Source organism: Sphaeramia orbicularis, chromosome 5 (genome assembly GCF_902148855.1).
Source record: "Sphaeramia orbicularis chromosome 5, fSphaOr1.1, whole genome shotgun sequence".
Lineage (NCBI taxonomy): Eukaryota > Metazoa > Chordata > Actinopteri > Kurtiformes > Apogonidae > Sphaeramia > Sphaeramia orbicularis.
This window is the reverse complement of record NC_043961.1, coordinates 30,628,711-30,653,927: the sequence shown is the minus strand read 5'-3', so window position 1 is coordinate 30,653,927 and position 25,217 is coordinate 30,628,711. Positions and strand designations below refer to the sequence as shown.

Below are 25,217 nucleotides of genomic sequence, written 5' to 3'. Positions count from 1 at the left end.
ACATTTGCAGTAATTGATCTCTGGTTGAAGAAAAATGGACCAATGATTCGATTGCACATGATCCCACACTACACATTCAAACTTTGACTTTTGTAATACATTTTTATAATAATGAATAACTAGTAATATAATAATCATAAAGAGACTTTGTGGACACCCTGTACTTGTGGCTCCATCTGGATAATAGTCATGACATATTGCTGTAAAGTCTCTTTCACACAAGACCAGTCGGGTTCTTGTCAATGCATTAAAAAGTAACAGACAATGAGACAAGGGAAAAACACAAACAATTCAGTGAAGATGAAACATAACGTGCATGCACTTGAAAACCCTTGGCCTGACTTATCAGTCGCACTACTACCACCCAGTGGTCTGACTTATCAGTACATGCCAGAGTTTTTGCACAGACAGACGGACGGACAGATGACGAACTGATGACAATACCCTTTGGCTAGTGTGGCCAAGGGTAAAAACCACAAGATTTACAGTTTTGTCGTTGATTTCTGCTTGTGCCAGGCCAGTTTAGTGTGTGTGTGTGTGTGTGTGTGTGTGTGTGGGGGGGGGGGGGTTGTGTGTGTTTAACTCTTACTGAGTGTTTTCATTGTTACGTAGTATGTTAACTGTGTGTGCTAATCCCTTCTGTTTAATATCTCAGATGCGTGTGAACTTACCCTGGACCCTACAACAGCTCACAAGGACCTGCTTGTTTCAGAAAATGATAAAAAGGTCCAACTCTGTCCTCAGACTCTGAAGGGCCCCTCTCTCCGTAACCCTGAGCGATTTCTCCACAGACGCCAGGTCCTGTGCAGGGAGGGGCTGCAGGCCGAGCGCTGCTACTATGAGGTAGAAGTTACAGGAGGCAAGGCTGAGATTGCTCTTGCCTACAAGGGAATTGATAGGAAATCCTCCTCTAAAATGTCAGCTTTTGGGGGTGATGTGAACTCCTGGAGCCTTGATTGTTCTACAAACTATTCTGTGAGCCACAGATCTGACAGCATCCAGCTCTTGACACCCCCTGGCCATGACAGGATTGGCATTTATCTGGCATTTAAAGAAGGTACTCTGTCATTTTATGAAGTTTCAGACTGTATGAAATTTCTTTACAAGACTGAAGCCACGTTCACAGAGCCACTGTATCCAGGCTTCTGGCTCGGGGAGAAATGTCGCATCCGGATCTGTGATTTGAGGAATGACACAATCAACCAATGACGTTTGTTTCCCTTTAGAAGGAACATTTGTAGCGTAACACAAACCTCTTTGTTTTGTCTGAACTTTAGCTATTCTCATATCTTTTGATTTGGCTAAATTCAAGGATTGAAGTATGTTTTTACAAGGGAGTATCTCAAGGACTCCTAGCAGGAGCTGGACCACACTTTGGAAACAGTGTCCTGCAGTGCATCATTTGAAGAAATCCTTAGCATTTTATGTTCATCTATTCAAACATACACTTGTACATTTTCTGTTTCTTCTGGATATTGTTTCATGTAATGTCTCTTTTACTTAAACTGTAATTATATTAACAGCAAACTATAAAAATGACCGCACACAGGTTATTTCATTCTTTACATAATCTAACAAATGATAAAGTCAAAGCAGCCTCTTATTATAATGCACTGTAGGATGAGTTGAGCAGTTGTCATGATTTACTTTCCATATTTATCTCTAAGTCACAATAAGAAATCATGTTTTGAAACTTAAGATCTGTATAAAATTGATATCACACACACGCTTCATTAACATTCCTGACTGTGTTAATATCACATGTCCAACAACACACACAAATCCAATGGTCCACTCTTTAATATACTGTTTATTATTAACATTTTTGGTGATGTCCACAGTTCTTTTTTTTTTATTTACAATAAATGTCATGTATCTTACAATCATAAAGACTGAGGAGAAAGAGAGAGATGCTGTAAAGGGACATTTCTAAATGTGTCTCCTGTACAGATAGTGAACCATGTGCTCAATAAGGCCCTGCACCACCAGGTTATGAGGAGAAATCACACACCAACACACCCACACCCACACACACACTAGCACTTTTAAGGAAGATTTAGCCTATAATATCCCTTTATGCATCTTATAATCATTGTTCTGAACCTGAAACTCAGGTGTTTTCCAGCCACAGTTATTCTTTAGTTAAAATAATCTTGATATTGCTTTTACACAGATGTTGAAGTTACTGCTCTAAGGACAACAGTCTGAGTGAAAAATGTGCATTTGTCACATTCATTATTACTTTTTACATTTACTGCTAACACAGTTACTTTTTCAGACAGTAATATAGTTCACATAAATAAAAACAATCCTTAGAATAGTTTGATTATACAGACTATTTACAGAAAACAAAGACGCCTCACAGCAGGACACACATGGACCTTACAGACAAATTAATACAAGAAACACAACATGTCTTAATGTTTAAAGCCACCCTTGCAGTACTGATGCTCATGACACATCAGGAAATGAAATATTTGGATTGATGGAAAAAAAAAATGTTGCTTTTAGAGTTCCATGAGGCAGAAATATCAGGTGTGGCCTGTAGGTGGCACCAGAGGAAAGACATTCAGACTGAGCTCTAAGTGGAAGTGGCACTGTATTATTTCATGTACAGTCAGTACAAAGACCATGTGGACTAAAAGAATAGCACATATTTGTGTAACATTGGGCCAAATGACACGTAACACTTACTACTAGTGTGGCTAAAAACAAACAGGCCAGTAAACACACAGTCGACATTAATTTTGAGGTTCAGATGGAGGTCACAGCTCCCAGTGGGAACAAAACACACATCACCTCCACCTTCCAGTGACATTTTCACAGCCCACAACATGAAGTATTGACACAAACTACAAAACAGATTCAAAGTGAAAATATACAGTCTGAATTTATATATATATATATGCATATACACTGGTCACTTTTAAAAGATAAATCTGTTCATTCATCCGTACACTTCAACCTAGATACACTATAAATATACAGGAATATAAATATAGTCCATTTACTCCTTAAAACCATGGCTTTGAACATTGTGATAAAAAAATAAATAAAGGTATCATCCTCTATTAATAGGAACTAAATATACTCATTGGGAATTTTTGTACTATTGCACTATTTACTGTCAGTGTGTAAAAAAAATGAAACGCATACAGGAAATTTTTTTTTTTACACATGTTCATACTTTTTTTTTTTTCTTTAACCATGAATCAAATATGTTGAACACAGTTTCCTTCACTGAGTTCTTGAGGTCAATTATTCTACGGATGTACAGAAACAGTGTTTATGTGTGCATTTCAGCATCTTTACTTTGTGCATCAATGTGTAAGGGGATGTTGTCTAAGGCTCATAGTAGTTCAGTTTTATGTAGTTTTTGATATTTTATCTATATTTGTTCCATTGTAAATCATTGGTCCATATTGAATATAGTTTATGCCTTGGGTTTTGTGCTCCACTATAAATATATTATTTGAGGCCGACCATTATTTAAATGTTCACATGTGCTTAAGTCTCAAAAATGTAGGCCAGCCATTAGGGTCAGTAATCTGCTTGTGCCCAATGATTATGCAATATCTTTTCTGTGCTTTTGTAGCTGTATTAATTTGTGTTCAACTGCATGACGCAGGAAAATTGTGCATTTAATTTTTGTATGTGATGATTGTTTTGTTTGATTTTTCGTTAACTTTTAATACAGTTTGGCATGTATGTCCTGTACTTTATAATATAAATATGTAGGTTTCAAGTATTTACTCTGTAATTTTTACTCTTTGGTGGAGAAACTGAAATAAGCGATGCCTTAACACACAAGTTAGACAACATTTAAGATATAGGATGGATGACGACACAGGGGCTGTAGATCTCCCCAGGTAATAAAAACATTAATATCCTATGTTATATTACAAGACAGCACTCTGTACAGCATGGTTAACAACAATACTGACTACACACAAACAGCAGGAGGTTGATTCGGGGTGTGAAACGTTATGTGCGCAAACGACGACGGAACACAAAGGGGTGTCTTTATAGCAGCCTTAAGCATAGTTTAACACAGAGAGCCCTGTTAAAACAAATTCACCCAATGAGACATGTTTTCTAAGCCAGAGCATCACAGCAGAGGTGCATGTCAGTGCTCAGCGTACTAACCTATATGCACACATTAAAATCCCTGCACAAAATCTAATAGAAAGAAACTTTTTCTGTGGTTGACTTCCACTGCAGAGCTACAGGTATCAATGCAACGCTAATAACATTAAAATTAAACCCACATTCATCTTTGCTTTCTGTTCCCTTGTACTGAGTAAACAGCTGTTGCAGCTCCAGACCAGGTCCAGACCTCACCAGCTCTACTACATTCATTCTTTAAGATCCCTGCGCAATTTCGTAATTTATTTTTGCCATTTTTGTGAATCTAAAAAAATGGCAAGCAAAGCAGATCACACATCATCCTAAGCACATAAAGCTAATGAATTAAAATGAAGATACAGATTCTGACTCTTTGTCCAGCCAGACACAAAAAATGCTCATATTTGTGTTATGTTGCATTCAAAGGGTAACTACAGACAGTTTTGTGATTTTAGAAGAACAGTGATGACGATTCTCTGCACTGCAGGGAGCCCCACTGGACATTTTCAGGATAAAAGGTAAACTGCTACAGGACAACATGTCAGAAGGTGTGTTTAAGGGGGATTGGACAGCAGTCATGAGTCAGACTCTGGCGTCACCGGTGTAACAGGCGTGGTGGGTGTCGTTGGCGTGGTGGGGCTGATGGCGGCGTTCTGGTAGCTCGTACCGTAGCAGCTGTTTGGAGACAGGGAGTTGGGGTCCAGGGTTTTGTTCCCTCCTGGGGTCAGATAGGCCCTGCGACCCGGACCAGACGACGGGGCATCACCAGACTTGGCGCCGAGGATGAACCGGGCCTCGTCCTGCTCCTCCAGGTTGGACATGTCCTTCATCATGGTTTTACGGTAGGAGACGGACAGCTTATTGGAGCCGTCTGACATCAGGTTGAAGTGACGGGCGATGAAGACGACGGGGAGGGGAAGCATGGCCAGCACGATCAGAGCGAAACACATGGTCAGGGCCCACGGCGGGTAGCTCTGGAAACGCTCCTGAGCCTGCAAACACAGAGGGTTTACTTATTAAATGTCACCTAAAGGGAATCTTTCACTAGAGAAAGAAGCACGAGGATTAAAATCTATATGATATTAAGAACAAAGATGGAGTGAAACACATTTTGTGGTCATGTAATAAGAGAAAATGCTTCTTTTTAAGGCTTTTACATCACTCCTTTTTAAAATATATATTCCTTAATTTACTTTATTAACCCTTAAAGACCTAGAGCTATTTTTGTAGCAATTTAAAATGGAAGTATTTCTCTTTGCTTTATCACCATTTATTATAAAGTATCCTCTACATTTTGTATTTTTCAGTGGAAACCTGAGATTTTCCTAGATTTGGTTCAGTGATCATGTACTGTAGATGTTCCTAAAAGCTCAGAGTAAATTCAAAAGTAATATACAGTACAGGCCAAAAGTTTGGACACACCTTCTCATTCTTTGCATTTTCTTTATTTTCATGACTATTTACATTGTAGATTCTCACTGAAGGCATCAAAACTATGAATGAACACATGTGGAATTATGTACTTAACAAAAAAGTGTGAAATAACTGAAAACATCTCTTATATTCTAGTTTCTTCAAAGTAGCCACCCTTAGCTCTGATGACTGTTTTGCACACTCTTGGCATTCTCTTGATGAGCTTCCAGAGGTAGTCACCTGAAATGGTTTCCTAACAGTCTTGAAGAAGTTCCCAGACATGCTTAGCACTTGTTGACCCTTTTGCCTTCACTCTGTGGTCCAGCTCACCCCAAACCATCTCGACTGGGTTCAGGTCCGGTGACTGTGGAGGCCAGGTCATCTGGAGCAGCACTCCATCACTCTCCTTCTTGGTCAAATATCCCTCACACAGCCTGGAGGTGTGTTTGGGGTCATTGTCCTGTTGAAACATAAATGATGGTCCAACTAAACGCAAACCGGATGGAATGGCATGTCACTTCAGGATGCTGTGGTAGCCATGCTGCTTCAGGTTGCCTTCAATCTTGAATAAATCCCCAACAGCGTCACCAGCAAAGCACCCCCACACCATCACACCTCCCCCTCCATGCTTCACGGTGGGAACCAGGCATGTAGCATCCATCCGTTCACCTTTTCTGCGTCGCACAAAGACACGGTGGTTGGATCCAAAGATCTCAAATTTGGACTCATCAGACCAAAGCACAGATTTCCACTGGTCTAATGTCCATTCCTTGGGTTTCTTGGCCCAAATAAATCTCTTCTGTTTGTTGCCTCTCCTTAGCAGTGGTTTCCTAGCAGCTATTTGACCATGAAGGCCTGATTCACGCAGTCTCCTCTTAACAGTTGTTGTAGAGATGTGTCTGCTGCTAGAGCTCTGTGTGGCATTCATCTGGTCTCTGATCTGAGCTGCTGTTAATTTGCGATTTCTGAGGCTGGTGACTCAGATGAACTTATCTTCAGCATCAGAGGTGACTCTTGGTCTTCCTTTCCTGGGGCGGTCCTCATGTGAGCCAGTTTCGTTGGAGCGCTTGATGGTTTTTGCGACTGCACTTGGGGACACATTCAAAGTTTTTGCAATTTTCTAGACTGACTGACCTTCATTTCTTAAAGTAATGATGGCCACTCGTTTGTCTTTACTTAGCTGATTGGTTCTCGCCATAATATGCATTCTAACAGTTGTCCAATAGGGCTGTCAGCTGTGCATCAACCTGACTTCTGCACAACACAACTGATGGTCCCAACCCCATCAATAAGGCAAGAAATTCCACTAAGTAACCCTGACAAGGCACAGCTATGAAGTGAAAACCATTTCAGGTGACTACCTCTGGAAGCTCATCAAGAGAACGCCAAGGGTGTGCAAGGCAGTCATCAGAGCAAAGGGTGGCTACTTTGAAGAAACTAGAATATAAGAGATGTTTTCAGTTATTTCACACTTTTTTGTTAAGTACATAATTCCACATGTGTTCATTCATAGTTTTGATGCCTTCAGTGAGGCTCTACAATGAAAATAGTCATGAAAATAAAGAAAATGCGAAGAATGAGAAGGTGTGTCCAAACTTTTGGCCTGTACTGTATATATATCAAAACAGAGAAACCTGAAGAAAAGGTGAAAAATTAACTCAGCGTTTTTCAACCTTGGGGTCGGGACCCCACATAGGGTCACCTGGAATTCAAATGGGGTCACCTGAAATTTCTAGTAATTGATAAATAATAGTAATTGATAAATAATAAAAAGTGAGTTGAGAGAGACAATCCCAATCCATAAAAGACATGACAAACTGTGAAGCTGAAACTCAAGCCCTGTGGTTCTGTTTATCTGTCAAATGTTCATTGTGGTCGGTTTCAGATGCTGCAGCTCTTTCATAATTCATGGTTTGAGTTACTGTTTGTTCAGTATTAATTGTCAGCCTTGTAAATCCAAGCTGGACTGACTGTACATATCCTGACTAAGGAAAATAAGCAACCTCAACCTGGCTTTTTTGCCTCCATCCATAATAATATACATTATATAGCCTAAATGTCGTCTAAAATTAACCTTTATTTGCAACATAATATCGCAAAATATTACATGGTCAAAAACAAATTCATTTTAGCAAAAAAAAACTTGCCATTTTTTAATTTTTTTGATGTTAAAATGGGGTCACGAGCCAAAAAAGGTTGGGAACCACTGCATTAACTGAACATAAAAACAAGTATTCACATCCAGTGTCATTTGTCAAATTACATGGGTTTTACTGTGAGTGTTTCCACGTCCATTATAAAACCTCTTAACATTGAAATGGGTCATATCTGATAATAATGAAAACCTGAGGAACTGCCTTATAACTGAATTATTTCAATGTATTGAAAGGATTTGTGGTGAAAAAGTTACGAAACATTTTAGATCAGTAAATGCGATTGGTGGCTTTGGTTGCCGGTGCCTGTTTAGGTCTTTAAGGATTACATGGGTGACTTGAATTTTTACCTATCTCTGCTGTTATAGAGCATGTCGGTTTATCGATACACGTGATATATAATCGAGGGACTTTCTTCCATTTATCAAACACTTCAGCCTGGTGATGATCCAACTAGGCTTAGAATGGTGCCACTATATATTTTGGTTCTTGCAGTGAGGTGCTTTTTCATGCACATGTACATATATACACAATAATGAGGACACATATTTTTGTACAGACCTCTTCAGGTAAAGCTGAGACTTTGAAACAGGATCTACATTTTCTCTAAAGGGAAATGAATCTTCATGAATAGTTTTTCCTCATAACATAAGTCAGTGCTTCCCAACTTTGTCAAATGTTTTCCCAGAATGCAATCAGATCAGCTCAACTGCCCCTTTACTGTCCCATTAAAACTGCTCATAGGGACCATAAATGAAATGTTTTAACAGTATCAGTCATCCACTAGTGTCTAATTTTCAATACAAATGATCCCTCAAAGGCCAGAATTGAACACATCTGTTGCTATTAAACAACTGCTGAACCTCTAATCATATTAATGCACTTGGTAAAGTCAGGTAAAGTGGAGTTGATTTGCTTTTTCTCTCATTTGGATCTTCAGAAGCTCTGTAGCGAATGTGTATAATTTATTAAAAAAGGTCTGTGTCACTGTTTGAATTTGTTCAGTTCATTATATAACTCATTTTGGTAACATATGTAGTTAATGTATATAAATAAGTACCCCACAAAACAATCGCATTAATATTAGAATAATCTGGAAGCTTCCTGAGGTGCTGTCAGATTTCACAGTAAAAACATTTTATTTTATTTTATTTTTTTAGAAATGTAACTAAAATTATCCATTCTCAGACAAAGAAAATGTAAAAGAAAAAGATCCTGATAAAACTTCAAGTTCACACCTGAAGCTGACTGATGCAAAATCATAGGAACAGAACGGAATAAATAGCTGCAGCAGAGGTCTGAAACTCTTCTCTAGACCTGTAAAGGCTAATTGTTATCATTATTAACGTACTTTTTCTGTTTTTTAATCATACATGCAGCTAATTTACTATTTATGTTCATGTATTTTGATCCTGTTTACTGCAGGATCCTCTGTTTAACACATAAAGACCCAGCGCTATTTTTGTGTCAGTCCTTAAATGAAATTTTTTTCTATATTTAATCTTCCTTAAGTGTTTTATCACCATTCATTATAATATTATCCTCTGTCTTTTCCATTTTATCAGTATAAATCTGGTATATTTCTGTATTTAATTCCCTGATCATGTAGATATTCATAAAAGCTCAGATTAAAGTTGAGGGTTATTGTATCAGAAACAAAGAGATCTGCAGAAAAAAGTGACTTTTTCAGTAAAATCTATTATTAACTGAACATAAAACAAGCATTTCCATCCACTGCCATTGATCCAGCTCCATGGGTTTTACTAATGAATCAATGTTGTAGAAGATGACGGTGTTTCCATGTTCACTACAGAGCCTCTGAACGTCCAAATAGGTCATATCTGATGATCATGAAAAAATGACAAACTGCATTTTACACATTTTTTTATGTGTATTGATAGGATTAGTGGATCCACAGATATTAAACACTTTAGATCAGTTGATGGTTTTGGTCGGTGATGGATGTTTGGGTCTTTATAGGTTAAGTGGAACCTCTGACCCAGCTGCAGACAGTTGTATATGCAAAAATCTATTAAGAATCTACTAGTTTATCAGTCACTTTTGCACATGATATGACACTTTTATATCTATTTCAACTTGTCTGCCTTCTGCCTTGCTCATGTACTCTCTATTACAACACGTTTAAAGGGTTTTAACTCATTATCTTTGTACATTTTTCTTCATAACAACTGCAGAGCTACCACAGATTAGGATCTCATTAGGATTATAAAATGCATAAGTGTTTCTCATCCACACACACACACTGACCAGCTCCTGAACCCAGGCGTTGTATCCCGGAGGGCTGATGGTCATTTCTATGACCGTGGCTGAGATGAGGACGATGAGACAGATAGGGGAGACGTACTTCCACAGGTAGAAATAGATCCTACTCGGTCTGAATCCCAACATGTCTTCCAGATCCTGCATGAACCTGACAGAGAACAGAACCGCCAACTGTTACAGAACCTACATGACTTTATTCGTTCACAAATGCACACATATGTGGACATGTAGTTGTACCTTTTTGTGCCATAGATCCAAGCGACAGACAGATTTTCCAGGATGACGACGACAGTGAGAGGCAGACCAGCAGAGTAATCATCAAACATGGTGACGAAATAATTCCCTGAGCGTTGAACAAACAGCAAACCACAGAAGAAGGCGATGATGCAGCAACAGACTGAGGAAAGACAGAAAAAGGCAAATGGGGTAAAGGCACTGAGATGAAAGAGTTTTAATGACAGTAAGCTGTTTTGTATTTAGTATAAAACAGATCAATACCATAAAGCAGGGGTTCCCAAAGTGAGGTACATGTACCCCCAGGGGTACTTGAAAATACATTAAATAAGTAATCATGTACTGAATACAAAATAAATAATGAGAATTAATGATGAAATATAAATCACAATAAATACATTCATATGATAAAATTGACAATCCTAACCTTATTTTATTTCAATATTTGTTTTTTTTTCATATCATTATCATTGTCTGTCATCTACCAAGCTTTGGTAACATTTTAAGAACATTTCTATTTTATATGATTCGAGATGAGTTTATTTGAGTAACTAAGTCATTATATTTTTGTTGATGAAAGGTTCACTTATTCATTCATGACCATTTAATTTATATTTCTTAGCAATGAAAGAGGACGCTTTTCAGTTTATATTTTGCTTATATTTTGCACAAAATTTGCTTATAAAGATTTGTTATTTTAATATATTAAAGTTACATATATATATATATATATATATATTTGAAAATAAAAATAGACACCTTTGGCACAGGAAAAAAAAATTGCCAGATTTTTTCATTCAAAATTACTGAGGTGAGAGTTGGGGGTACTTGGCTAAAAATATATATTTCAAGGGGTACTCCACTGTAAAAAGTTTGAGAACCACTGCTATAAAGCATAATGTAGCTCATTCCCAAATGTGTTTTAATCTTTTTTGTGCTGAATAAGGAGATAACATGTAGTGGCCTAAATGAAACCAGAGGGAGGTTTACCTGTGAAAAGCTCCTTCTGCACCTTGTAAGTGTCGAGGACAGGTGTGGTGATGCCGGTCATGGTGCCGATCATACTGCCCAGACCGAGGTTGATGAGCATGAAGAAGAACATGACCGACCAGAACGGGGATGCTGGGAAATGGGTCATGGCCTCTGTGAAGGCGATGAAGGCCAGGCCGGTGCCCTGAACGGACTGCAGAAAGATGCCCAGAGAGTGAAATCAGGTCTAAAAAGAGTCAGGTTCAGAGCATGTGCTACATTCAGGTCGTGTCGTGGCTTCACCTTGTTGAGTTCGTCCTCCAGGACACAGGGCTCCAGACCGAGCTGGGTGAAGCTGCCCTCCTTCACAGTCTTGATGACCTGGTACATCTCATTGTAGTCTGATGAGGTCAGATGGGAGAAGTTCACATGTGGAGGGATGAGGTCGTGACTCAGGACATTGGAGTTGAGGTATCCCAGGATTTTTTCAGCATTCCTAGAAAGATGAAAACACTTGAAGCTACACATTTCAATAGCAAACTCTGATGATCATTCACATGAAGTAAGTAATAAAAAAGACATAGTGGCTTAGATAAAAAGATGATATAATGTGGGATCACAGGAGGCTTGTTGTTTTCATCACAAGGGAAAATCAGATGTGAATCAAGTAGAAATCACATTGAAATACTGGATTATGTATGAACATTTTACTTTACTTTTTACTTTTACATTATATTACTCCTTTACATACAGTTAAATTTCAGATTTCTCTGAATATAATTATTGTTCCAATGCTGTCCACAACTCTGGAGGGAAATAAATGTTGTGACATTTACTGTGGCATTGCATGAGCATTGTGTAACATAAACAATACTACAACAAATCCATCCTGTTGTCAGTGTTAAAGCAGATCCTATGAAATATTGTGTATAATTTTTTTTTTTTTTTTTTTGCGAGGTAGTATTTTTTCGAGTCTTAAGTGGTGCTTTGATTTGGGTTTACTTTAAGAGCTTTACGGTAAAATAATATAGTAAATGACTCGCATATACATTTAGAACCGAATTATCTAACTCCATTTCGATACAGGACGACAACAAAGACTTGGCTACCAGTGATGCGTTACTCTGGAAATGTTCCTCTTTTTATGCAGTGTATGCTCTTCAATATTTATTAAGTATATTTTTTATTTAAAGGGGTCATATTTTGCTTTTTAAATGGAATTATGCATTTTAAAACATTTTGCTGTAAACTGTAAATGCTGTGCTTGGGTCTGAATTCTTCATTAATTAAACTCCACAGGTCCATCTTCAGCCCTATTTCTGAGTAATGACACAAAAAAGTTGTTCTGAGCACTCGCCCTTTGAATGCAAATGAGCCATTTCACATCCCACCCCCTCCACGTTGTTGACCATGCTGCTCTGTCCCATTTCTCCATATTTGGAGAAATGTTCGTTGGAAGTCTTGACCTTATTTGTGCAAATGTTGTGACGTAACTAGTTATAGATGTAACAAATTAAGAAGGAATTAAAACGGGTTGTAGAAATCCACTCGATTTTTGCCAAAAATTAATATAAAGATAACTTTGCAGCACCTGGAGGGTTCAAATTTAAACTTTATGAACTATTAGGGTCCAAATACACAAATAAATGTACCAAAGACAAATAAAAGTGGGTTTAGCAGAATATGACTCCTTTAATACACATGGTGTGAAATCAACCGTGTCACATGAAGAGATAAGAGATTGTATTTTTACAGATTTGGCTTCTTTGTACATTGTGCTTTAAAGAATCCTTCATTCCTCAGCTAATTGAATGTAAATGTGTGTGTTTGTGTTGAACTTACTCGACGACACACTTTTCATTCATGATGTTTGCCTTGAATCCCAGCACAGCAAACACCACCAGTGTGGCCAGAATGGAGGTGAAAAAGTTGATGAAGGAGACGAGGACGGCGTCGAAATGACAGTTGTTATCTATCTTATTGTAACTGGAGAAGGCTATGACTCCTCCAAAGCCCAGACCGAGGGCAAAGAACACTTGAGTGGCTGCCTCCCTCCAAACCTGAGGCTCCAACATCTTTTCCAGCTGAGAGAAATGAGACAGTTGGAGTGTTTGTCAGCATGTTTGGTTCATGGAAAAATAAAGAGGCAGAAATAGAATGGCCTTTTGAGTCTCACCTTAGGGGTGAACATGTGAGCGATACCATCTACGGAGCCTTTCAGCATTAAACCTCGAACCAGGAAGCAGAACAGCACCACATATGGAAAGAGAGAGCTGAAGTACATCACCTGTGGAAGTGGAACAGAGGCCAAGGAAGAGACAAAAGGATGGCAGACTCTTAACACATTATTCACAATGAAATACACTGACCCGATAAATCTATAAAAAGTCAGGTTACAGTTTTTGTGAGTTGCATCGTTCCAAGTCTTAAATGAATATTAAAACAAGTGGTGCCAGGCACAACAAACCCCACCCCTTGCACGTATTGTAGCTTATTTTGGCATGAATCCAGCTGATGTCATCATGTCTATGCGTGTGCTGATTTCAGCATATTAATTGCCACTATATATGCACCAAGTTTGGAGTAAATTGAAACAAAACTGATGGTTTTATAGACATTTGAAATTTCACCCATTATAAGTAAATGAGGGGAAAAAAAGAATTGAAAAAATTCATAAAAAACTGACACTTGGATCTACTTTTCCCAAAATATAATGACATATATTCTGGGTCACTGGCAATCTATAAACCCAATTTGGTATGAATTCAACCAATGGTTTTGCTACTAGAGCAGGGGTGTCAAACTCATTTTAGTTCAGGGGCCACATTTAGCCAAATTTGATCTGCAGTGGGCCGGACCAGTAAAATAATAACATGATAATATACAGACAATGTCAACTCCAAACTTTTCTCCATGTTCTAGAATGAAAAAAGTAAAATTACAATATAAAAATGTTTACATCTGCAAACTATCCTTTAACAATCCAGGCTCTTTTCATGGGTCGTTCCACGTTGGTGGAACGCTTTACCAAGTGCTACAAGAACAGAGTCATCCCTGCCTATCTTCAAGAAGCTCCTGAAGACCCAGCTCTTCCGAGAGCACCTCCTGTCCTAGCACTTTCAAACATTCCATTTTAAATATTCTAATAAGGTTTTTCCCAGGACAACCACAGATTCTTTCACGATTATCTCTGGACCTGCTGCGGTGGTCCGGCCTCTTCCCTGCCCTCATCATCACCACTCACTTATCCTCAACAGCCTCCATGTGTCTCCCCCTACTCCCCCCTTCTCCCCAGTCTCTATCTCTATCGCTCTCTCTTTTTCCCCTTCTCTACTCTCTCTCTTTAACCCCAACTGGTCAAAGCAGACGGCCATCCTCCAGGAGTCTGGGTCTGCTCGAGGTTTCTGCTGTTAAAGGGAAGTTTTTCCTCACCACTGTCACCAGTCACAAGTGTTTGCTCCTGAAGGATTCTGTTGGGTTTCTGTAGAATTGACTTAGAGTCTGGTTTTGACCAACTCTATATATAAAATGTCAAGAGATAACTTTTTTTGTGATCTGGCGCTATATAAATAAAATTTGATTGATTGAGTGATTTAATTGGTTTTCCCCTGTAAGTCGCTTTGGAAAAAAGCGTCTGCCAAATGCGTAAACATAAACATAAACATAAAACAATGTGAATAACTGAAATTTCTTACAAAAAATACCTGGAATTTCGTAAGAAAAATAACTGCAATTTAACAGTTTTATGCTTCAGTTTATAATTTACACATGTACATTATAACTGACAGATCAAAGTGGATCTACAAATACTCAAATCATTTAATAACAGACAGAATATTGGTAAAATTGCACTTAAGAAATTTCAGGTTCATACTTGTTCAGGTTATTCTTTTTTTATGAGAAATGTTAGTTTGTTTTCGTATAAATACAGTAAAATTACATAAAAATGTTTACATTTACAAAGAGAAAATGTTCGAGTTGTCATTATTTACAGGTTATTATAATCGTATTTTACTGGTCTGACCCACTTGAGATTGAATTGGTTTGAATGTGGAACCTGAACTAAAATGATTAATATTTTCAGTTTAATTTTTGCATTTCACAAATTCATCCCGCGGGCCGGAATGGACCCTTTGGCGGGCCGGATTTGGCCCCCGGGCCGTATGTTTGACACCCCTGTACTAGAGTGTTAAACAAACAGACAAACAAACTGAACCAAAAACAATACCCCATGCCTTCCCTTTGGGGTGTGGGGTAAAAATGTCCAAACCTCTAAACTGAACATATTTAAACGAACTGTAAATGTTCCAGCACATCTACATAAGAAAATGAAACTGTTTCTGTTAAAACTGATTGTGTTCTCTCAGCTGAATAGTCAATAGCATCCAAATTCTTTCATCACACAACTTACCAAAAACAATAACTGACTGAATTGTCTGAAGCTGCAATGATCTGATTTGATTAGATTAACTTCAGTAATCAGTAATAGTAATATTTTAAGGGGAAAAAAAGTCTAAATCGTCCAAGTCTATCGTCTTAAATGAGGACATTTTCTGATTTCCTTCCTTCTCTGTGACAGTAAACTGAATGTCCTTCTGTTATGGAACAAACAAGACATTTTAGGATGCCACCTTGGGTTTCAGGAAAACAATTTTCCTCCACTTTTCCCCCATATTGCAGACCAAACAATTAATCGCTTCATTGAGAATATAATCAACATGATAATTGACAGTGAATGTCATCATTAGTTGCAGCCCTGCAATTATCAGAATCTGTCAAGCAAATAAAACTATCATTACTATGTGTTTGTTTTGTAATATCCATTAAATGTTCGTGTTTTGTCTCTAAAAATGTAATTCTGCTAACTGAAATTAAAAAAAGGCCATTTTCAGGAATATAAATAATAAAAACAACAATGCAATGCAACGCAAGCTAAAATAAATCACAACTGCTGGTAAAATTGTGCTAAAGCTGCAGTGTTTTTGCATTTTTGTTTTCATAATTCCCACTCATCATAGTCTAATTCTAGTGGTTTGAGGAGCAATAACAATTTGGTGTTCCTTTTTAACAAAAAATCTACACCACGATGCAGAGGTTTTTCAGACTGGTAGGTATTTGGACTGAGAAGAGAAAGCTGCATAAAAGAAGATATGCAGTTTTCAATTTTAGCACATTTTTCTCTGATTTCCTCCAGTTTTAAAGATACAAGGTATGGGACATTTAATTTAAACAATGGTTTTACCACACGATAGTTCATGTGATTTGATTAAATGCTAAAACTAAAATGACTGAACTAGACTAAACTGAAAAAAGTAAATAGAAAAACAACACAAAAACAAAGCTTCTGAAAATGTCATGTCATTTCTGCTCTGTGGTTTTATACCTTCCCAGAGGAGGCGATTCCTTTAATGACTGCGAGGCAGACGATGATCCAGGCCACCAGCAGAGACAGGGTCATCTTTACGTTGAGGCCACCGCTCTCTGCGATGGTACTGGTCGTGTTCAGAGTCTGACGGTACCAGAAATATGTCGTGGCTGAGCTTTTTTCACACTCCGGCTCCACAACTAGACATTTTAGACAGAAGAAGGTTGAGGTTTACTTTGGGCGATAATGAATATGAAGTAAAGGTGTGAAGAGGAGGCAGGGAGGGAGGCTGGTTTGGTGCAAGAGGAATATAATGAGATGAGTGTTTGCTCAGGGTCAATATTTCATTCTCTGCTGCTTACACAGATATAAGTGAGCTAAACAAGGTCATGCAGTAGAATGCAAAGCACGAACCACCGATTCACTTTTTCCAGTATATTCTCTTGGGGAGATGATATATACATTTATATTGTGTGTGGCTGAATTTTTAGTCAGCAGTGTTACAGTTCTGCTCATAGTAATGTAGGATGGTGCAGATTTGTCCAGGGGGATAAAAACCCATAACCTGCACAAACATATTTACAGATTCCTTGACGATGAACGTAATTACTATTTTTTAGTCCTGGTATGGTGCAATCTATTCACATCCTTAAAATAAAGGGGTGAAATACATGCACACGTGTTTCATAATGTACCATAAATTACAATTTTTTTTTTTTTTTACCCTGTTTTCTTTCTCTTTTTAATATGGTGTTTTGCCTTGATATTGTGTTTTTTTTTCAAATAAATCTTAGTTCACCTTTAGCTTTATTGTTTTTGCAGGGTTGAAATGAGTATTCATATTTATTTCTGATTTTCTTTTACAGTAAATATATGCACAGCCTTGAAAGAAACTCACAAAACAGAATTAAATGCATTCTAAAGGTTAAAGTCATTATCTATTGTGACCCCTGACCCCATGATAAGAAGCAGCATAAACAGGAACATTTGACATGAGTTGAATGAAACCTGGTACAAAACATGAGAAAATGAATGCAATAAATCTCATATTGTCTGAACCAAAAAGAATAATGGGATGTTAAATGCAAAGGGAGGTCACACTAAATACTACCACTTTCCTCTTGTTTTTAATTCTGTACAGTCTTTCCATATATCCAGATTGGATCTGGATCTGCATATGTGTGGTCATTCTAACTTCACCAAACCAACAAACCTAATGTTGGCCCAGGACTTCAGCACAGAACAGAATGTCTGCTTTGACCTTGTGTCATAAAAAAACAGAGAGAGAAGAAAAGCGGCTCTCTTCCATGTTAATATTTTATGAATTAGAGTCTGATTCTGTCACGACGCTCAGTAACAGTGGATTCAGATCAGATCCATCACCAGCAGTGTTGAAACCTGCTGGGTCTAATCTGCTTTCCCCTCAGTGAAACATCTGACATTTGTCTTTCTGCTGCTCTCCTTCTACATTAACGTCCTTCCGTCTGAATCTCTGCTCCCTGTCTTTTTGGCAGTAGCCTCGGCCCTGCTGAGTCACACACCACACTGGGTGTTTCTTGGCTGCCCCAAGGTTTCGCTGTTATTGCCTCTAATCAAATCCACTCCAGAGGGTTTTAATCTGGATTATGTCCCTGTGGTCTTGACAGAAACTTCCAAATTTAATGCAGTTTGTCTGATGTACCTACAACCACGATGGGAACACAGGCTGCAAGACAGACTTCAGTCCTAAACCTCTGAGCATGAGTTATAAGAAGTAAACATATACTGGAACAAAACCATCCCACTATAATGACAGGAATGGACTTTACTCTAAGCCAGGGGTGTCAAACATGCAGCCCGGGGGCCAAATCCGGCCCGCCAAAGGTTCCAGTCTGGCCCACGGGATGAATTTGCAAACAGCAAAAATTACACTTAAGATATTAAAAATCAAGGATGTTGAACTCGTTTTAGTTGAGGTTCCACATACAGAACAATGTGATCTCAACTAAAATAATAGCATAATAGCCTATAAATAATGACACCAAATTTTCTTAGTTTAATGTGAAAAACATAATATTACATTACACCTATAAATAATAAACTCCAAATTTTTCTCTTAGTTTTAGTGTAAAAACTTACATTAAATTATGAAAATATTAACATTTACAAACTATCCTTTAACAATAAAATGTGAAAAGCCTGAACTTTTGAAAGTGAAATTATAACATTATTCTTCCTGTTATTAAATATTTTGTACCTTTTGTAGATCCAATCTGTAACACGCATGTATAAATGGTAAGTTGAGGTATGATATTGTTAAAATTGAACTTATAATTCTCAAGAAATTTCAGTTTTTTCAGGTTATTCACATCATTTTGTTTGGATACTTTTTAACTGTACATATTTTCATAATTTAATTTTGATTGCAGTAAAACAAAAAGAAAAATTTGGAGTCGTCATTATTTACAGGTTATTACTGGTCTGGCCCACTTGTGGTAAATTTGGGCTTAATGTGGCCCCTGAACTAAAATGAGTTTGACACCCCTGTTATAAGCATAAACCATCCAGCATGTGAAGTGATAATAGTTGATTTAACAGGAAAAACAAACAGAACAAATGGTTTATACTGGTCACTGGTAGATGTCACTTACTGGCCAGTGTCCCATTCTTTCTGATTGGACAGTCGCTCCAAGGCAGAGGATACTGGAAAGACTGGAAGAAGTAGAAGATGCTCCAACCGATAATCACATTATAGTAGAGCCCCACAAAACCACACACCTAGAAAGAAAGAAAGAAAGAAAGAAAGAAAGAAAGAAAGAAAGAAAGAAAAAAAAAGACAAAGTGTGCTTTAAACCAACACTAACTGTTCCATATGGATCATCAGAACATGATGGAAATATGTAAATGAGGTGACATGTTTTGTGAATGTTCCATGTTGCTGTCAGTCCTCTGAGCCGTTTCACCAGCCAAGACATTCAGAAGCTAAATAAGGCTGAGGAAAGCATGAATAATTAAAACGTTCTCTTTTCAACACTGATCTCCGGCGAGATATTTATAGCTACCACCGTGGCAGCCATGCCTCTCCAGAGAAAGGCTACCTTTCACTCTCCAACCCGTCGATAGTGCTCATACACTCAGAGGAGGAGGCGGAGTGAGTCCAGATGTTTCCTGTAACTTTAACCTGATTGTTGCCCTATCAGTTTCATGTGGTTTATGTACTGTGCATGCATACTGAATGGAAACATTTTGCATCAGGGATGAAGTTACAGTTGAGAAAAAAAAAAAAAAAAAAGAAGCAGTTCATAAATCACACAGGCAGTAGCTTCTTTAGTTGTATTTTTTTTTAAAACACTCAGCAGATGTGCTTCTGTATTTAACTCCAGGCTTTGACAGCTGGTTCCCCATTAAAACAATCCTGATTCTTATCACAGCACCCACACTTTTTCTCTTCACCAAACTGCTGTCAGTTGCTTTATGGAGGTAACATCAACATAGTGCAGAAGGAAAATATTACCCAGATGAGTCTGACTTAAAAGAATAAAAATACGAGGCCTTACCATCAGACTAGACATCCCTATCCCACCCAGACGGGGACAGACGTAGTTCCACACCCCAATGCTCCCACGTCGGATCTTCTGACCCACCGCCAGCTCCAAGAAGAACAGTGGGATGCCAATGATGAGGAGGAGGATAAAGTAGGGTACCAGATATGCACCTGACAACCAGAAAGGCTGGATGAGGTTATACCGAAGTGGAAAAGGTGTTTATGTTGTTGTTTTAAGAAAAAATATTACACTGTGAACAACATATTTAAAAATGGTTGGACTCAAGTATACAGTTAAGGAAAATTTATTAGATCACCCCTTGTTTACTTCAGTTTCTTGTTCATTTTAATGCCTGGTACAACTAAAGGTACATTTGTTTGGACATGTATAATAATAACAACAAAAATAGCTCATTAGAGTTTAATTTAAGAGCTGATCTATTCATTTTCCATGGTTTTCTTAATAATAACCAAAATCACTTGAGTTCGCTCATCAGTAGCTATGGTATTGCACTGCCAAAAACAGTGCTTTTAGGCATTCCATGTTTTCTTTTCTGTCTGTTTTAATCACATGATACACACGGGAGTTAGTACTTGATTGCATAACCGTTGTTTTTAATGAGTTTTGATGATCTAATAATTTTTTCTGTGACTGTACTTGTAGATAGACTGTTTTAACATATTACAATGACTAAATTTAGGATAAAATCTTAAATTTAACTTAATCTTCAGCTATTTTACTCCAAGTTTTATTCAACACATGTTAAATATTTGTCATTTTTTGATGACTCTGTTATGTGAACAGAGGTCACACTAATTTTGCTGTCATTTGTTTGGGATGTGCTCATATTTGTGAACATATTTCCTGCATTTTTTTGTTACTTGGTAAAAAGACTGTTAAATAAATACATATGCCCTGTAAAAACCACAAAGCTAAAGGTGATCTAAGACTTTTGTGCATTACTGTATGTTATGTTCTATCTGATCACCTTCATTAAATTTGTACATATACATCCATCCCCACATTTAGGCTGCAACATAGTCAAGAAAACACTGGAACAGGGGAACTTTATGACTATTAACAGGTTAAAATTGTAAAATAACAATGTGATTTTAAACTGTGGATGTGAACAGGTGATTGTATCCATGATTTGGTACAAAACCAAGATCCACGAAGGGACTAGTCCTTCAGGAGGGGAAATAATATTATACTGTTGCATTCTTCTGTTTTCCACTTTAATTCTTTTTTGGGGTTGTACACTACACAATTCAAACCTTACCTAAGTGATGGTATTTAAGTATTAACTGAAAATATACTTAAATTATAAAAATAAAAGTAATCTGTGGCTCTTTTGTTTTTGACTTTATTAAAACGTATGCAGCATTTTATTGCTGTACATGTTCATTTTAACTTCTTTGTTCACTGCCTGGTCAGAGAAAAGTGCCCAAAATAGTGGTTCAGGAAGGATGAGACATCATTTTCACATATGGATTGGCCTCCACAGAGCCCAGACCTGAATCCCACTGAGAATCTTTGGGATGTGATGGTAATTTTACACAGTGGTCTGACTCTGACATCATCGATGGAAGATCTTGGCAAAAAATGAATGCAACTCTGGACAGATTAAAGGACTACTTTAATCTACAGTAATGCATCATATTCTATAAAATGATTGCAGGTTGGTAGAATTGCTGTCCTGTGAGAGTGATGTACTGTATCTCTAAAAAATCAACTTTTCAGGAGCTGGGACCTATTTTCAGCTTTATGTTAATACAATTTCCAGCAAATCCAAAAGGATTTTTGAAGAATTTGTTAATCTTCAGAAGGAGGAGAAACTACTCCATTCATATAGGAATATTTAATCCCTCATTTTATCCAAAACATAAACAGGAAGGGGATAGAATTACAAGTATAGAAGCGGCATTAAATGGAAATACTTGAGTAAAGCACAAGTACTTCAAATTTTATACAAGTGTCAACATAGTTATTGAAACACATGTCAGTGTGATGTATGTGATGTTACTTAATTAAGATGATCAGTATTCCATTTTAATATGAATGGAAGTCTAAAGTTGTCCCTTTGCAGCCTAATCCAGGCAGGATCAGGTCGTTCAGTCAGGATACAAAATTTATAGAGGCCTAACATCTAAGCTATTAATACATCCAAAGTGGAGTTACGTACAGCTGCACACAGCTCCCTGGGTGGGTGGAGTAATGAGGCAGACAGGAGTGAAAATGTGAGGATGGATGAGGATGAGGAAGATAGTGAGGTCAGTATCAAGTCAACAAACACTGAGCACCTTTAAGCAAATCCACTCCAGTACAGGCCATTAAAAGCCCTCATCAAGCATAAAGACATGAGAAGTGATGTAGGATGGAAGATGTTTAAGGCGTGACAAGGGAGAGGAATAGAGGAAGAGAGAAGAGCCCACACAGCGATAACTGGCTAACAGCACAGACCTTTAATGTGTCTGTAATTGGCCGCCAGACAGCAAATTACACAGTGAAAAATGGCGCCTCGCCAGGTCACATAACCTGATTGGTCTGAAAGTGAGTCTACTGTCAGTAAATCCTCCCTGTGTGCAATAAATCCTCCTTATATGCAATAAATCCTGCCAATATGCAGTAAATCACTCACGGGTGGTAAAGATGATAGCAGTAACGACAGAAATGTTAGTGTCCGTGACGACGAGGTGTTTTTCATCCACACTGAGCACAGGTTAACGGAGTGTACGACTCGATTACATGCATCTGACGGCATGTAATCAAGTCTCTCATATACAGTTACACTAATTTTTATTGTGGTCCATTGTGTTTACCAGAGTATCAGTGGAGTCTGATCTGCCGTGCCAGCAGTAGTAATCAATACTGCAGCTATATTTAGTCCCGGCTCTTTTTTGCACAATACAGCCGCTCCCTAGGCAGTTCTGTACCAGACAAAAAGTACCATGTAGTGTGAGATGTTCAGGGTCACTGAGCTGCTAAAACTCACATTACATACCATGCAAAGTTCAGTCTGATGTTCAGTACACTGACCTGCTTTTACCTCTTCACACATATTACAAACAGGAGATTTGGTCTTTTTTTTTTTTTTTGCTTGAAATACTTTTAAACTTTGTTAAGTGAGAACATAACAGATGTAATTTTATCAACATGGTATAACTTGACTGGAAAATTATTCAATTAAATTTGGACCGCCGTCTGTACATTTATTAAATCATTGATAAAAACTACTCAGATTGCCTTGAGTGAACAGTTAATTTTATGTATGCAGCAATCTGTTAACCAAGGTACCAATTTACATCATATATAACACCATATAGACGCATATAGTGTAGAAACAATAGATACGATGGACTAATTTCAAATATTGTGGTATATAGCAAAAGGAAACATGGTTTTATGCTATGTATTTTGGATTTTCATTTCTTTAGTGCATCTTTAAACATCTATGTACCAGATATTTTATGTTTTTATGTTTGTAGGAATATAAAAGACTGAGCTTTGCCACCTGTGAGCAATTACTCAAAATATGACGGTGTAATATCTAAATCACAGACGCAGCCTTTTTTTTGATTAAGGTAAAAACTGTCACAACATATTATGAATGATGTTTTATAAATGATGCATCGTGGTGCTACAGAGACATGTGAGTCTACCAGTCTGATTCTCCAGATGTGAGAGAATACGATGGTTTGGTTCACAATGCAGCAAAAATTGTATTAGTCTTGAAATGTTTTAACAGTGAAAATGTTGACTTATAATCTAAGAGCCTGCGTGAAGTTTTGTTTTTGTAAGACCTGGATAAGCAGTAGAAGATGGATGGATGGATGGATGGATGAACAGTGGATGGATGGATAGTGGATGGATGGATTAAACCAGGGGTGTGAAACATGCGGCCCAGGGGCCAAAACCGGCCTGCCAAAGGTTCCAGTCCGGCCTACAGGATGAATTTGCAAACCACAAAACTTACACTTAAGATATTAATAATCAAGGATGTCCAACTATTTTTAGTTCAGGTTCCACATACAGAACAATGTGATCTCAACTAAAATAATAACATAATAAGCTATAAAAAAATGACTCCAAATTTTCTTAGTTTAATGTGAAAAACATAATATTACATTACACCTATAAATAATGACAACTCCAAATTTTTCTCTTTGTTTTAGAGTAAAAACTTACATTAAATTATGAAAATACTAACATTTACAAACTGTCCTTTAACAATAAAATGTGAAAAACCTGAAATTTTGAAAGTGAAATTTTAACACTATTCTTCCTGTTATTCAACATTTTGTGCCTTTGTAGATCCAATACGTAATATGCATGTATAAATGGTAAGTTGAGGTGTAATATTGTTAAAATTGCACTTGTCTTTCTTAAGAAATTTCAGTTTTTTCAGGTTATTCACATCATTTTTGTTTGGATAATTAATGTACATATTTTCATAATTTCATTTTATTTCCTCTAAAACAAAGAAAAATTTGGAGTCATCATTATTTACAGGTTATTATGCTATTGCTTTACTGGTTAGGCCCACTTGACATCAATTTAGGCTTAATGTGGCCCCTGAACTAAAATGAGTTTGACACCCCTGGATTAAACCGAAAGTACTGCATCCATTTCCATGAGACTTGATAGAACTTTATGGGCTGAGGACCAACCCCTGAACCCCTTTAGACCAGGTCCATGAAAGGGAGTCAATCCTACAAGTTTCTCTTTCTGTTTTTCTAACATGACAGGGAATATGACTTTATTAAAAGACTGTGGGGCCTCATGGTAACCCTTCTCGTTGGAAGTTACTTTTCCTGTTCAACTCACAAAGTGCATGTTCTCCCACTCACCTCCTCCATTTTTTTGGCACAGGTAAGGGAAGCGCCACACGTTCCCCAGGCCCACAGAGAAGCCCACCTGGGCCAGGATGTACTGCAGTTTACTGTTCCATGCGGGGCGTCCATCGTTCTCTGGCACCTCTATCTGCGGGCCTTTCTTCCCAGCAGCCCCTCCGACGTTCAAGGAGCTGCTCTTGTAGTCGAGCGGCTCCTCGTGCGCGAGCAGGTCGGCCACAGACTCTGTGACGTGCTCATGGCTTTGCTCGCGCTGCGTCACCTTACTGTTCTTAGGCATGAGGGAGGCTGAGGGTCGGGG

The 25,217-nt window shown here is 37.8% G+C and overlaps 2 protein-coding genes across 2 annotated transcripts in view; one reads left to right on the top strand and one right to left on the bottom strand.

The window, feature by feature from the left end:
• Window positions 1–4,420, top strand: part of LOC115418872 (tripartite motif-containing protein 16-like protein) — a 16,720-nt gene extending 12,300 nt beyond the window's left edge. Inside the window, exon 7 of the mRNA XM_030133402.1 lies at window positions 656–4,420. Coding sequence (XP_029989262.1) covers window positions 656–1,209 — 554 coding nt within the window. The 3' untranslated portion in view covers window positions 1,210–4,420. The remainder of the gene's footprint in view (window positions 1–655) is intronic.
• On the bottom strand, window positions 1,842–25,217 carry LOC115418830 (sodium-dependent neutral amino acid transporter SLC6A17-like). Its single transcript, XM_030133346.1, has 11 exons — window positions 24,914–25,217; window positions 20,079–20,236; window positions 19,173–19,299; window positions 16,561–16,742; window positions 13,354–13,464; window positions 13,020–13,261; window positions 11,481–11,673; window positions 11,199–11,391; window positions 10,212–10,371; window positions 9,960–10,122; window positions 1,842–5,117 (listed from the first exon to the last, which is right to left on the bottom strand). Exons 1-11 carry the CDS (start codon window positions 25,194–25,196, stop codon window positions 4,701–4,703), a joined length of 2,229 nt encoding a protein of 742 aa, XP_029989206.1. The 5' UTR covers window positions 25,197–25,217; the 3' UTR covers window positions 1,842–4,700.